This window comes from Chrysochloris asiatica, unplaced genomic scaffold, assembly GCF_000296735.1.
Source record: "Chrysochloris asiatica unplaced genomic scaffold, ChrAsi1.0 scaffold00101, whole genome shotgun sequence".
In the NCBI taxonomy this organism is placed as follows: Eukaryota; Metazoa; Chordata; class Mammalia; order Afrosoricida; family Chrysochloridae; genus Chrysochloris; species Chrysochloris asiatica.
Window position 1 is genome coordinate 9,295,090 of NW_006408619.1, and position 16,020 is coordinate 9,311,109.

A 16,020-nucleotide genomic window follows, 5' to 3' on the forward strand; every position below is an offset into this window, starting at 1 on the left:
ACTGACCTTGCCGTTCAAACCAACCTTGCAGTCCCCCATGTTAACCCACAGTGCCACACTTACTGCTCCTTTATATTTCATCTGCAAATTTTTGTGCAAGGCTAAGTATTTTTAATTATTGTATATTTATGAAAAACATTAATGCATGATATGACTCATGTCTTTTTGTTTCATTTCTTTTAAAAAAAAAAAAAAATCTGTCAAGTCTCATTTACTTTTTCTCACAGATTAAGTTTTTCTCCCCAGGATTCTGACCTAGACTTGAAGTAAGACTGGGAGATTTCAGATGGATAGCAATGTGGTCATTCATGTTAGGCCACATAGGAGCAGTGTGTACTTGATGAAGCTCTGAAAACTAAGTAGAAAGAGTATTCTAAAAGACAAAGCTGCTGGTATAGGATAAGAGAAAGAAACGGTGGGCGGAGACATTCCTGAATGTAAAAGAGCAAAATACAAAAAACTGAGGATTCTCGTCAGATGGTTACTCTTGCTCTCAGTGATTCAGAGGTCTCTTTTTAGCTTAAACAGATTACCTAAACTTTCTTCTTTTCCGCTTCTATCAAATGTGGTCTTTCTCTTTTTTTTTTTTTTTTCTCAAACAACTGAAAAAAAGGTACAGAAATATAGTGTTCCTGTGAAGTTATGACTGTCCACATCACTAATATCTCTGTTAAAGAGCTTTGCTTTCTGTTTGATTCCTTGTAGGGGTTCTATGATGTCCTTCGAGGGAACTCTCAGCTGGCTAATTCCATCATGCAGACTCTGCTCGCACAGGTAAATGTATTCTGACGGATAAAACGACTTGAGAGGCAACTTACCTTCTCCAGACTTTTCAAAATGTAAAATAATAATTTCCTAACTAGTGTACCTTTACATTGTGAACACACGTCTTCTTCTAGCTAAGTGCCATCGAGTTGGTTCTGACTCATAACAACCCTGTATAGTGTTTCCCAGGAGCAGGTGGTGGGTTTGAACTGCAGACCTTGTGGATCTCAGTCTAGTGCTGTATCTGTTATGTTTTATTTCTGGAAGGAAAAAGAGGAAGAGAGAGATCTAAAGCAAATATAGCAAATCATTGACATCTGTTAAGTCTGGGTAACAGGTATCAATGTATCTGCTGTTCTCTTTTATACTTTCAGTTTTAAGATAATGTTTTTAAATTATGAAATATTTAAAAAGACCATCAGTTTAGAATTCAGGTGGAGAATATCTGGTATGTGAATAGACCTTTTAAATCAACATGTATTCATTAAGCATTTATTTGAATTTTTAATTTGTTTTTGTATTAGCTTTATTGAGATATAATTCACATATGTTGTAATTTGTCCATGTGGTTTTAAGTATATTCACAGAGTTCTGTAACCACCACAATCAATGTTAGGATATTTTATTACCTTAAAAAGAATCTCCATCCATTTAGCTATCACACCTTAATCCCCCAACTGCCCCAGATCCTTATCCAGCCCTAAGCAACCACTCATCTACTTGGTGTCTGTATGTATTTGTCTTCAGGAACATTTCATAACAGTGGGATCATGTAATTTGTGGGCTTTTTCTGACTGGCTTCTTTCACTTATCATATATATTTAATGTTCATCCATGTTGTAGCGTATGTCAGACCTTAATTCTTTTTATGATTGAGTAATATTCCATTGTAGCATAGTGGTTATAAATCAGGCTGGTAATCTCAAGGTCAGCAGTTCGAAACTACCAGCTGTTCTGCAGGAGAAAGATGAGGCTTTCTGCTCCCGTAAAGATTTATGGCCTTGGAAACCCTGTACAGGGTCACTATGAGTCGAAACCGACTCCACGGCACATAACAATAACAGTAGTATTCCATTGTATGGTATTTGAATCATTTTTTGTATATCCAGAGAACTCAAGATGCCATTATTATTAACAGTAATTAATAGTAACAGCTAATGCTTAGCCCTTGTTAAGGGTCAAGTATTGTATTGATGGGACTATGTGTACTGAAGCACTTGTGTGGATGTAATCCTCACAAAAGCCCTGTGAAATCATTTATCTCCAGTTTTCAGTTTTACATTTTAAGTCTCTGAGAAATTTAATTTGCACAATGTTACACAGTGGTAGAGCTGGGATCTGAACTCATCTTTCTAACTCAAGAGCCCTGGCTTAAATAAGCTAACTATGAAAAGCCTTATATTAAGAGACTGGATTAAAAGTAACAAGAGCCTTGTTTTATTGTGGCCTTCCACTAATTTACTGAGTAACCTTGGCAACTAATTAATGTCTCATGGCCTCAGTTTTCACTTCTATAAAATGAAAGAGTGGAATCAGAATATTTTAAAGATCTCTTTCTCTAGTTAACATACTGTGAGCATCCACAGCCTAAGGTAATTTTCAAACTTAAAAGAACATAACGTTTCTAGACTTCTTTCCTGACACTTGAGCCCAATGTTGAGTTTCCATTTTTCAGCTACCATTGATTTCACAATAAATCTGTGAAATAAATATTGATAGATGTGATGATTTACTCTATACAAGTTGAAGTGTTCAAGAGCTAAGATGTCAGTTTGAGGACTAAGGTGCACCTGACCCAAACCATGGTATTTTCAGTAACCTTATTAGTGAATAAGGAAGACCGTAGAAGAATTGATGTTTTGAGTTAAGGTGTTGGAGGAGAATACTGAAAGTGCCATGGGCTGCCAAAACAACCAACAGATCTTTATTGGAAGAAGTACATCCAGAGTGCTCCTTGGAAGCCTGGATGGCCAGACTTTGTCTTTCATACTTCGGACATATTATCAGGAGGGACCAGTCCCTTAAGAAGGATATCATGTTTGGTAAGGTGGAGGGTCAGAGAAAAAGAGCAAGACCCCCAGTGAGATGGATTGCCAGAGAGGCAGTGGCAATGGATTCAGGTGTAGCAACAATTGTGAAGTTGGCGCAGGACTGGGTGGTGTTTCGTTCTGTTGTGTGTAGGGTCGCTTCTTAAAAATTAGAGTAAAAGAAGCGACATCACAGCCAGAGGACTGGTTTCTGTGTGAGACTGACAATGAACGGTTGGCCACAGCCACGTGACCATCTGGAACTTTTGTGAGCAGCTTTGATGAGAAAGTGCTATTCCTTCTTTTTTCCCATGCTCCCCTGGTGACCAGAAGTATGGCCAGCTCTCATGTGTCTCCTTCCCCAGTGCAAGCCCTGCTTTCTGGGAGTTTGGAGCCATGTGGTTGAAAGCCACAGCACTGTGAGGCGAGAGCTGGCTGTGCCGCTTTGGTGGGCTGCTTTGGTGCCCCGCTTCAGGCCGTCTCAGTTTCAGACCTACAGAACCTGCAGCACCACCAGTCCAGCTTAAACCTGTCCCCCTGCCCCAAGCTGCCCTGTGGTCCTAACAGACCCTGAAACCAGCTCCATCAAGGGCCCCCACGAACTGCTGCGGGTGGAGTGCCCTGAACATAGACAACACCGAGGCTAGTAGGAACTCCATCTAGGGCCAGGTCCTCTGCTGTCCCTTCTCTGCCACACTCACCTCATGAGCTCTTTGGCTTGTGGGAACCCCTCTCCTCTCCGGGTCCAACATCTGCACTGTTTTTTTCGTTTTCTTTTTGGATTTGGTTTTTTCTTCCGTAGTTTCATTGTTTTTCTTCCTCCTCTTCCTTCTCTTTCTAGTCCCTTGAATTTTATCCTAGTTCTAGCTCGGCCTTTGTTTTTCCTTATTTTCTTCTGTTTCTCATTTCCCATCTTCTTTTTTCCCCTTTTAATCTTTCTTTGCTACTCTTTCTCTTTTCATCTAACCTCTCTTTAATTTTTCTGTCTTTTAAATTTCTTCCTTTCCTCTCTTATTTTTCTCTAATATCACTCCATTTTCCTGTCTCTTTTGTCTTTTTAGTTATCCTTTTAAAAATTCTTCATCTTATTTTTCCTCTTCTGTAGCTCCATTTCTCTGCCCCTCTTTTGTCTCTATAGTTATTATATTCTTTAATTCTGGTTGCTGCCCATTTTTCACTTCTTACTATTTTTTTTTTTCCCCTTGTGTGTGAGGGGGAGGGGTTTTCTCGTTCCACTGGACAGGAGACAGCAACTATGCCCATACAGACCAGCCACAACCATATACCTTCTGTACCTCCACCTGCTGGGCAAGAGTCAATACTAGCTCTGATAGATAGCTGTCACCAACAGCCAAACCCACCCTAAACTTAGGCACATGAACAGCAAATTAGTCCAGTCCTGGTGTGGCGCTGTGGGTTAATGCATCAGACTGCAAAGCCATTTGAACTACAAGGTTGGCGGTTCAAGCTCACCAGCTGCTCCTTGAAAACCCTAAACAGGGTCGCTATGGGTCGGAACCGACTCAACAGCACTTAACCACAATAACAGGAGACAGCTGATGAAAGTCTAAGAACACATCAACATACAGTCATTGATTAAATACAAATAGGACAACCTCACAATGTCCCAGAGACAGTAGACAATTTTAGTTCACACGAAGAAACAAAAGAATGATGCAAACAAATGACCAAGATGCAGAGCCAGAAAACATTTCTCAGGAAAAAACAGTAATGGGACTAACTGAAAAAGAATTCAAAAGAGAGATATTTAGAACAAACAAACTAAATAAATAAATATACCCAATCATATACTTTCAAAAAAGAATGATATTTAGATACCTTCAGAGGATTGATTAACAGAAAGATTGAGGTAAGCAAAGAAAACACAGAAAAAACTTTAGAATAAGTCAGGACAACACTATAAGAACAAACATAGAATAAATGCAAATTTTAAAGCAATACCAAACCTACTACTATAAAGCTAGAGATTAATAGGAAGATTTCAGAAATGGACAATGCATCGAAAGGGAAAAGCAGTAGATTTGAAGCAATGGGAGTCTAAATGAGTGAACTTGAAAATAAATCTCTTTATACTGCTATGTTAGAAGAACAGTCAGAAAAAAAGAGTGAAAATATCAGAAGAAAACCTTAGAGTTATGAGGGACACCATGAAGAGGAACAACTTACAGGTGATCGGAATTCCAGAACAGGAAGAGCCAATAAAACGCACAGAGAAAGTTGTCAAAGAGTTGTTGGAAGAAAACTTCATAACGTCACAAAAGACAAGAAGATAAGCATACAAGAAGGTGAACTAACCCCAAACAGGATAAATCCCAAAAGAAAATCACCAAGACACATCGTAATCAAACTTTGTAAAACCAAAGACAAGGAAAGAATCCTGAGAATAGCTTGGGAAAGATGAAAAGTTACCTACAAAATAGAGTCAATAAGACTAAGCTCTGATATCTCCACAGAAATCATACAGGCAAGAAAACAATGGAATGACATATATAGAACTCTGAAAGAAAGAAAAAAAATTGCCAACCAAGAATCGTATACCCAGCAAATAGGAATGTCCCTCAAATATGGTGGTGAAATTAGAACCTTTCCTGATAAACAGAAATCAAAGGAATTGTAGTGACCAGACCAACTTTATAAAAAATGCTAAAACGTGTTCTTTAGACTGAAAACCCACAATAGCAGATAACAACCTGAGATTACCATACATGACAACACCACCCAGAACTCAGTCCAGATATAGAAGTATTTAAAGTAAAACTAAGAAGATTAACCAACAGTAGGGAATGAGATAATAGTTTATAATGAAGTCAACTACACAGCAAACAGCAGGACTAGTATAAAGGACTTCCAAATGGCAAGGAAGTCAAGTAGATTTCAACATTAAACAGGCAGGGAGAAAAAATTAATGAATTACAGGGTAACCTGAAAGAAAATTAATATACCTGTACATCAAAATTAAAAAAGAGGAAAATCTAAAAGATTTATTAAAAATTAACAAAACAGAAATGAGAAGAAAACTCACAAACAAAATGAACTCAATACAGAAAATTAATGTGGAACAAAGAATCCAGCAACACCACAAGAAATCAGCAAAATGACAGCAATCAATTCATACCTATTGATAATGACACTGAATGTAAATGGATTAAATGCACCAGTCAAGAGACATAGAGAGCAGAATGGATAAGAAAACAGGATCCTTCAACATACTGTCTAACAGAGACACATCAAAAAGATGGAGACAGCCTAAATGCCCATCCACAGAAGAATGATTAAGCAAACTTTGGTACATACACACAATGAAATACTTACTAATCAGTGTTGAAGAACAGCATTGAGTCTATGAAGCACAACATGGATGAACCTGGAGAATATTATACTGAGTGAAATTAGAAAAGGACAAAGTATGAGACGAATAAAATAAAAAGTTAAGAAAAGGCTTTCTTAGTAAAAGAAACAATCTATGATTGTTATGGGGGTGGGAGGGGAGATTATTCTTGGGCTAGAGGTCAGGCAATTTACAAGAGGGAGATTAGCAGAGGAAAGATGACAATAGTGGAGACACAGGAAAGTATGTAATAGTTAAAATGAATGGTGGTGTTGTGTTGTTAAGTGCTGTTGAGTCAGTTCCGACCCATAGCAGTGCTGTATAGGGTTTCTGAGGAGCAGCTGGTGAGCTTGAACCACCGACATTGTGGTTGAAACCAACTTTGCAGTCTAGTGTGTTAACTCACAGCACTTTACCTGTTGGTACATGGAGGGGATTGCAATCATTGTAATGAAACAAAGTGTATGATTTGTTGAATGTGAAACTGATCTGCTCTTTTTAGTTCACAGTAAAAAGTTTGGGGGAAAAAAAAATGTTTGCCGTATATAAAGGTTTGGAAAGGAAGGAAAGAAGTCTACATCTGTTTTGATATTCAGAGGTGCTGACTTGCAGTAGAACATCACAGATTTTCTTTTGCATATTTCCTCTTGAAAAATAGAATAGTCTTTTATTTAAAATTATAAAGTATGTAGATGAAAACTATCTGGACATGTCTTTATTTTGCTCTTTTTTGAAAGATGTTTTCAAAACTGAACAAACCTATTCCTCACATCAGTTTGCTTGTCATCTGACATTTCCCATTTACGACAATAATAAAAAATCTACTATCTGGCTCATGCCTATTAACAATGTACATCTGGCAGTAAGTGGCAAACACTGATGGTTGAGGTTATTTGTCAACTTGACTGGGCCATGATTCTCAGTGGTTTGACAGTCGTGTTATGATGCAGTCATCTTCCATTTTGTGATCTGATGAGATCATCCCCCATGTTTGCATAATGCCAATTTTCACATAACAAGCCTGTCTTTGGGACCTAACCGTGTGGGTAAGTGAGGAGTGGGTATATAGAACTCGTGGCTGACACTTTTCTTTGTGTTAGTGCTTTGAATATAGCACCTTCATGTTTCCTGCTCCCCATTGTTACTAAGGGAGAAGTGAACCAATGGTTGTTATTGATCTCGGTATTATGTATTTTTCTCTAGTTGCTCGCAAGATTTCTCTTTCTCTTTGGCTTTCAAGAGCTTGACACTGATGGGTTTCAGTGTGATTCTCTTTTCATTTCTCCTATTTGGGGTTTGTTATTACTACTTGTATCTGTAAATTGATATATTTCACTAAGTTTGAGAAATGTTATTTCATGATTTTTTTTTCCTGCTTCTTCCTTTGTCGTCTTCTCCCTCTGGGACTTTAACTCCATGTATATTGAAATGCCGGATGTTGCCCCCAGATCTCTGAAGAGAGGTCCATTTTTGCTCAATATTTCACTCTTTCCATCAGATTTGATATTTTCTAATCACCTATATTTAAATTTATTTAGTCTTTCTTATGCCATTTCAAATCTATTTTATTCTGGAGTGTGTATTAAATTTTATCAGGTACATCTTTTGCATCTATTGAGATGACCCTATGATTTCTCTCTTTTAATTTTTTATTATGGTGAATTATGTGCCAATATCACATTCAACAGCAACAACCACACTCCTAGGGTAAATCCAAACTGGTTTGATATATTGGTTTTTTATACATTATTGGATTCAGTTTATAGTATTTCACGTAGGATTATTACATTTGTGATTGTCAGAGAGACTAGCTAATAATTTTCCTTTCATGTACTGCGTTTCCCTAGTTTGGTATGACCTTTTAATAAAATGATTGGGTGCTTGCAGTAAATTACTTACTACAGCTCTGCTAGTCATATGTCCACCAAATGATTAGGAGGGACATGCCAATAAGGTGCTTGTGGCCCACCGAAAAGATTAGACAGCATGCTGATAATGCAAATAAGGTTCCTGGCACCCTTTTGGGCATGTGGTTGTTGTTAAGCGCTGTCAAGTCAGTTCCAACTCAAAGCAACCTTTTATAGTATTTCTGAGAAGCGCCTAGTAAGCTTGAACTGCCGACCTTACAGTCCAGTGCATTAACCTGCAACACCATGCCAGGACTATTCAAATAATGTGTATGGAACCCTAACAAAGGGATTGGTCAGTTTTGCCTTCCCCTCTGGGGTTAAAATGAGCCATTTTAGAGGCTGAAAGTAGAGCCAGGAGTGGAGTGCATCCTTTAGATGCCCCCTGTCCCTGTGCTAAGAGCCTCCTAGCCCCAGAAAAAAGAGCTGTAACAACAGAGACCCAGAGAGGCAGCAACAGGATTTGGAGACAACAGGAGACAGCACTGTGGGCTTCCTGACCCGTGGAATGAGAAAGACTTTCTGGCAGACGTAGGCTTGCCACTCTTACAGAGTGAGAGAGCTGAACACATTCAGGCAAAGGCTTGCTGGTGGAGTGGGTACCTCCTGGCATCTGTTAGCAAACTAGACCTGCTGACCTGCAGAGCTAGAGAGCTGAGAGCCTCGGGCTGAGGCTTGCTAGGAGAATAGGCTGCCTCTGGGCACTTACCAGTGCTGCTAGAGTTTGGAACACTTTCCTGAGCAGGGCACAGAGGTCAGGCTGAGTGTTCAAGGGTCAAAGAGAAACCTGCCTGTGGACAAGGCTGAGAAGAAGCTGTCCTGATTGCAAAACGGCATGCTGCTTTGTTTCTGATTCTGCTACTTCCCTGGTAAACGCCATGATTATGAGTATTGTCTGTTCTCTATGGCCATTCAGTGGATTATTGAATTTAGCAGAGGAATTGAGAATACCTTGAGAGGGGCATTTGGTGTAAGACTTGGTTAAAAATAAGTTGGAGGAAGTATATGTGACATCCACCTCACAGGAATCAGCCTTGGACTGTTGAGCTTGGTCCTCTTTTCCCCTTGTGAACTTTGTTGTTGTTGTGAAGTGCCATTGAGTTGGTTTCTGACACATAACAACCCTGTATAGGGTGATGGATTGGCAAAGTGGCAGCATCAGTGGGCTCAAGCATGGTAACAATTGTGAGGTTGGCCCAGGATCGGGCACTGTTTCATTCTGTTGTGCATAAGGTCTCTATGAGGCGATACTGACTCAATGGCACCTAACAACAACAATAGGGTTTCCAATGAGCGACTGGTGAGCTTGAACCGCCAACCTTACTGTTGAAAGCAACTTTGCTGTATGACACATTAACCCACAGCACCAAACCTGGACTCCTTGTGAAGTTAGAGGAGGTCAGATGTATTCACTGTGCCATTTTTACACTGAGGAATGTTCCTTTTTTTGTCATTTGTGTGCCATGTGGAATCATCAAGCGCTTATTTGTTTGGAAGCTGTCTTTAAGCTAAATTTTATTAAATGGCTTTTGATGTTTTGGGACCACAGTGGTAGTATGAATTCTAGCCCCAACCACATGTGGAGGCTAACTCTGGGTTAGAAATTCTCAGGAAAATTTTTTCCCACCACTTAAAGTATATATGCCGACCATCTTCCTCCATCTGGCTGACACATGCTTTAGTCGCTTCATCTTCTAAGAATATTTCCTTTAGCAAGGTACAGCTGTATGTGGGGTCTCACACAGTCTTCCCACCTCACAAGGGCTGTAGGGTTTGACTTCAGTTTCCTGAGCTCTCAGCAGCTGCAGCTTTAGGGATTGATTAGCAGACGCTGCCAGCGCAGACACTAGCTCCCAGGCTCATTTCTCTGCTAGATTCATACTTCATGACATTTTCCAATATCTCCAAGCCTCTGAGGAGTTCTCTACCTTTCCATCATTGTACTAGCTGTTTAAATAAATAGATCTGTATCTAGCTATGTAAATTTTTTATTCAATATATTTTTTCTGTACCAGGAGGATTTCTCTAGACCCAGTCTACCATTTTGATAGAAATTAAAGTTTTCTCTCCTTTTTTTAAAATGTCTTTGTTTTGTGATAATTCAACTGAAGATGCCACATTTGAAATTAGGGTCTCAGACCTTACTATCCAGCAGTGGGTCTTGGGCCAGACTCTGAGTAAAGTTTATATTCTGTTAACTGTATTGTATCTTAGGAACCCTGGTAGTGTAGTGAATTATGAGATGGGCTGCTAACCACAAGGTCAGCAGTTTGAATCTACCAACTGCACCTCAGGAGAAAGATGAGGCTTTCTGCTCCCGTGAAGATTTACAGCCTCGGAAACTTGATACAGAGTCATTGTGAGTTGGAACTGACTCCACAGCATACCACCACCACTACCACCACCATCACCATACTATAGCTTTGCAATTATAATGATCAACCCATCTACATTCACATACTACACAGGAATAGAAAATTAGGGTTGAACATAGAGCAGTGCTTCCCCATTCAAGTTAATGTGGGGACTTGTGGCACAAATGACTAAGTTCTTGAACACTAACAGAAAGGTTGGCAATTCCAACACTTTTGAGGCATCTCATAAAACAGGCCTTATGCTCTGTTTCCAAAAGGTCCCAGCCTTGAAAACCCCTTGGAGCAGTTCTACTCCACACAATGAAGTCTCCATAAGTTGGAATCAACTCAGTGGCAACCAACAACAACAAGAAACGTACTCAGACTCCAAAAGGAGAAAGAAGAAAATGATTGTTGACACTTTTGTTAGTGCTGTGTGCACTCTTTCATACTATGTGAAGCACTTTTACATGTAGAATCATGTTTTATCCTTGTACATAGCCTTATACTAGACTAAGTAATATATTAGTAGTATCTTCTTGTTACAGATGAGGAACCAAAGCCTAGCTCCTCATTACCGTCAAGTGTATGCTCACAGTGACCGTATAGAACAGAGTAGAACTGGCTGTCCCCGTGGGGTTAGCAAGCCTCTAAATCGTCACAGGAACAGAGCACCACGTCTCTCCCATGGAGCAGCTGATGACTTCCAACTGTCGATCTTTCAGTTACCAACCGAGTACTTAACCCTGCGTCACTAGGATTCCTTAAAGCTTGGCTAACTACTTAAATCATCAATAAGCAGTGGTGCTCAGAGCTGGAGTCAGGTGTTCTGACTCAATAGCCCATCCTCTGTTCTTCATCTCTGTGTCTATCCTCTGCTCTTCATCTCTGTGCTCTATCCTCTGCTCTTCATCTCTGTGCTGTGCAGAGAATGCTGACTGTGCAGGTTTAGGGATGAGTGTGAGGACGGCATTTTCTAAGCGCGGCAGGGAAGTGGACTAGGGAAGTAGATCCCAGTCAGTGCAGTTCTTACAGTAAGGGCAAAGGTTGTGGGTGGGCCTAAGTAACTCAAATTTTTGCTGCATTGTTCTTTGGTGGTGGAGGAGGAGGCTGTGTGCCGTGGAGTCGGTTCTGACTCATAGTGACCCTGTACAGGGTTTCCGAGGCTATAAATCTTTACAGGAACAGAAAGTCTCATCTTTCTCCCGCGGAACAGCTGGTAGTTTCGAACTGCTGACCTTGTGGTTCACAGCCCAATTCGTAACCACTACGCTACCATTGTTCTTTGGACAGCTGGAAAACTAGGCTTAGAAGGCAATAACTATTAAAAGGTACCAGTTGCTTGAGCATTTAAATAAGTGGAAACCATTCTTGAGCCATGATGTCTTTTTTTCTTCATGATGCACAGTTAAAACAGTTCTATGAGCCAAAACCTGATCTACTGCCGCCTCTGAAACTAGAAGCTTGTGTTGTGACCCAAGGAGATCAAAGCTTTCTACAAGAACCACTGGTGAGACTCTTTCCTTCCATAGCTGTTGTTTTACTGTTACACGGTTAGTGTTAACTTCAGGAAGAGATAGATACCTTTTCTGTAGGAAGCTGTCTTCCTAGTACTCTCTGTGATTTTTTTTTTGCTCTTAAATCTTCCCTGCTTACTTTTCCAGGCCCTATCACTACCTTGGGTCTATGGGTAAAATGTTTTCTTCCACATCAGCACTTTTAAGAAATCAAGGCATCTACCAGTTCCCCCAAAGAACAGGGTTATCCCATGTAGAGATGCTGAATAAATAGGCTTTAGAATGGGTGGACTGGTGTCTTGTAAAGGTGAACCCAGGGGGTGTGCTTCATTATCTGCAGGGAGTTTATGATTCCGACTGAGCTAGTTATATCTTCAGAGGAGTAAGCATAGGGTAGTTTTCTCATACTTAGCCTCAGAAAGAGATACAAAGGAGAAGAGGGTTAAAGTTGAAACTTCCCACTTCAGTAACGTAGAATTCATGGCAAAGGCAGCGGGGGTCTTTTGTGATGTATTTTCTGTGCCATGAGATGTGCTCAGCCTACATGTTAGACACTGTGCAGGTCTCCCAGGATTTCATTGACCCACAAACCCTGAGAGTCAGAGGAACTAGAGAGGATTTAACTCCACAGTCTGGCTGCAGGACTGTGCATCAGACCACAGAGCGCATATCTGATTTGTATTCTGAGGTGTCAGCTACTGTAAGGTTACTTCTTTGGGAAACTGTTTAGAAAACAATACCTCTGGTGATTCAAGTAATTTTTCATTGAGATTGAATTAGTTTGTGATGCTAATTAATAACTGTAGCTTTATAGCTAAGAATTTGCTGGTATGAACAGCTTCATAGGTTGTCGTTTAACATGAGACGATTTCAATGTTTTCTTCTACAGTCTCATCTGCTCTGCAGTGTTCATCACTGTTTGGCCTGGTATAAGAGTAAACTGATGCCCCTACAGCAGGAAGAAGAAGAGGAAGAAGAGGGGTTCTACCATGACTTGGATGATATGCTGGAATCTATCACTAATAGAATGATTAAGAGTGAGCTAGAAGACTTTGAACTGGTAATTGCTAGGTCCTCAGCTATACTGAATAATGGAAGCGTTTTAAGTATCTTATTAATTTCTGCCTTGTGTCTTTTAGGATAAATCATCAGATTTTTCTCAGACTACTGATATTGGCATCAGAAATCATTTTTGTACTCTTCTCGTGATGGGAGTTTGTGAGATTTTGATAGAATATAATTTTTCCATAAGTAATTTCAGGTAAGGTATTGTGACTCAGTTTGTGGTTGGATGAATCTTTCATTTTCTGGTTATTTGTATTTTTACTGTATGAATATGCTGAACCATGACATTCTCTCATAGGTGTGGATATCTAGTCTGACACAAGACTATGTTCTTTCCACCAGAGAACACCAAAGCAGATGTCCCACATACCTATGACTGTTAACCCCGCAGCAGACTTTTATTTAACATTTCCCAGGCCCTGAACTCAAAAACTCCTGATTTTAATGGAGAGATTTTGAGTGATTGTATTCTGTATTGACTGGTAGAAATAAGAGGGGGAAGTACTAATAATAGTGTAGGAGGCCTATGATATTGAAGACCCCTTTGTACAACATTGTGTTGAAAATCTGATGCCTAAAGAAGTGACATTCATAATGTCCTTGTTACTATGAAAGTACGCCACAGTAGTCTTATGCTTGCTCTTGGCGGTCTCCTTTTCTTTTTCCACAGCAAGAGTAAGTTTGAAGCGATTCTAAGCTTGTTCACGTGTTACAAGAAACTCTCTGACATTCTAAAAGAAAAAGCAGCTAAAAGCAAAACTAAAGCAGTCAGCAAAACAAATGAGAGTCTCCTGTCTATGAAGTTTGTGTCTGTTCTCCTCACTGCTCTTTTCAGGTAAGTTTCTAATGCATTGCTTGAAGAACTCCTGCTCAAATTCTCTTTTATTACCTAGTTTGGATTCACATCTAAACAGAAGGTTTGTAATTTTCCTGAAATAAAAGTTGGACAATCCTTGGTAGACATTTTAGAGAAGTACCTCAAATTGTGAAACAGGAAAATCAGAAACAGTAGACTAATGAAGGAAGAGATAGTAAAGAATTCCAACAAGGTATCAGAAGAAAATCGACCTAAGTAGCATGAACATGAGGAGCCTGGTGGCACATGGTTAAACTGCTCAGCTGCTACCCCAAAAGGTCAGTGGTTCAAACCCACCAGCTACCCCACAGGAGAAAGATGTGGTGGTCTGCTTTCATAAAGATTTATGGCCTTGGGAACCCTATGAGGCAGTTCTACTCTGTCCCTATATTTTGTTACTATAAGTCAGAATTGATGTGATGGTGGTGGGTTAGCATGAACACAATTACCAGATAAACAAGAAAGGAAAAGCCTGAATTAAAAAGCCGAGGAATAGCAACTACTAGAGAAAGACTAAGTCTGACATTTAATTTATACAAAGCTCAAAGTAGAGCATCGGGGAGGAGAAAATGAGGCACTGGCCATCACTGAGGGTGATGGTTAGAAGCGGACAGCCAGGGCAGTGACATTGGTATGGGCTGAGTTTACTAGTTGCTGATTTTCCAAAGTCTTTAAAAAGCTAAACTGCAGATCCCAGTCACAGTGGGGAAACCATTTTCTCTCTAGGGATAGTACCCAAAGCCACGAAGAGAGCCTGTGTGTCCTGCGGTCCAGCACTGAGTTTATGCGCTACACAGTGAGCGTGGCTCTGCAGAAGGTGCAGCAGCTGAGGGAGACGGGCCATGTGAGTGGCCCTGATGGCCAGAACCCAGGCAAGGTCTTTCACAACCTCTGTGACATAACACGGTAAGGCCCCCAACGCCCTGCAGCTGCTCTGCTCTGCTTGCTGTGGAGTCCTGGAGAGAGGCAGCTGGGGATGAGGATGGCAGTAGTGAATCGAAGTGTAGTCACCAGCGCTGGGTTCCTGCTATAGCCTTGCTTTAATGTGGCTTGTTTAGTCACATATAAAATACGGTGTTCTTTCCAGGAATAAAGAAGGATAGCAATTATTAAATGACTCATCGAGTAGACGTAACAACCTTAAATGTGTCTGCCCCCCAGAGCAGCTTCAAAATATTCAAAGCAAAAACTAATCAAACTGAAAGGAGAAATACACAATTTTAATTGGAGACAAAACAATTTATTGGATATGCTTGTACCCGAACCATGTATAGGGTTTCTAAGGAGCAGCTGGTGAGTGTGAACTGCCAACCTGTGGTTCAAATCGATTTTGCAGTCCAGTGGTTTATCCCACAATGCCACGCCAGGACTAGCAAATTTAGTCTAAAGTTTACGAAAGGGATAATGTATTATTATTAAGTGGTTTTCCCCAGGATTGCAAGATTGGCTCAGAAGTTGTAAATCAGTGATGTAATTCATCCTATCAACCGATTAGATTAAAAAAACAACAAGAAACAATTTGATCATCTCAAGAGATGAAGAAAATCAAAATTTAACATACATCAAAGATTAAAAAAAATTTTTTTTAAGTTTTTATTGTGAATTAAGTATAAGTTTATAGAGCAGATCATCAGTTTTACATTCAACAAATCATATATTTTGTTTCATTACAAAGATTATAATCCCCTCAATGTAATCAGTTAACAGTATTTCTCTCTATTCATTTTAGCTATTTTTTTTTCTTTTTTAGACACTCAGGCATATATAATAATTTAAAGCACCAAAGGGCACATTCTGCAAGTCTGCCTCCTGGCCACTAGCTCTCAAGTCCCTCTAATTCCATGAATTAGCTGAGTCCTCAGCTGCTCCCTCACTCCAAGTCTCCATCTCTGCCTCCATCTCTAGTGTTGCTGCTTCTCTGCATAGGGTCCCGCATACTGCTTGTGCTCTTCTCCCTTGATGGTCCTAGGGTCCTCTGTTTCTGGACTGTAAGATTAACTACTTCCCTGTTTTTGTTAGAAAATGTCTACCTTTACAAATTGTGACAGTCTCAATTTGTCATGATAACAATTACTCACTATTGAATCATGAATCTTATCCCCATCTCTTTTCACTAGATCCGTGTAGACAAGATGAAAACTATTCAGTGGGAGCTCTATCTTCCCCCACACACTCTTTTT

At 39.9% G+C, this 16,020-nt stretch overlaps 1 protein-coding gene across 1 annotated transcript in view; it reads left to right on the forward strand.

Moving 5' to 3' along the window:
• Positions 1-16,020, forward strand: part of FANCI (Fanconi anemia, complementation group I) — a 112,420-nt gene that overhangs the window by 56,295 nt on the left and 40,105 nt on the right. Inside the window, 6 exon segments of the mRNA XM_006867126.1 lie at positions 706-774; positions 11,811-11,912; positions 12,809-12,979; positions 13,059-13,180; positions 13,655-13,819; positions 14,567-14,746. Coding sequence (XP_006867188.1) covers positions 706-774; positions 11,811-11,912; positions 12,809-12,979; positions 13,059-13,180; positions 13,655-13,819; positions 14,567-14,746 — 809 coding nt within the window.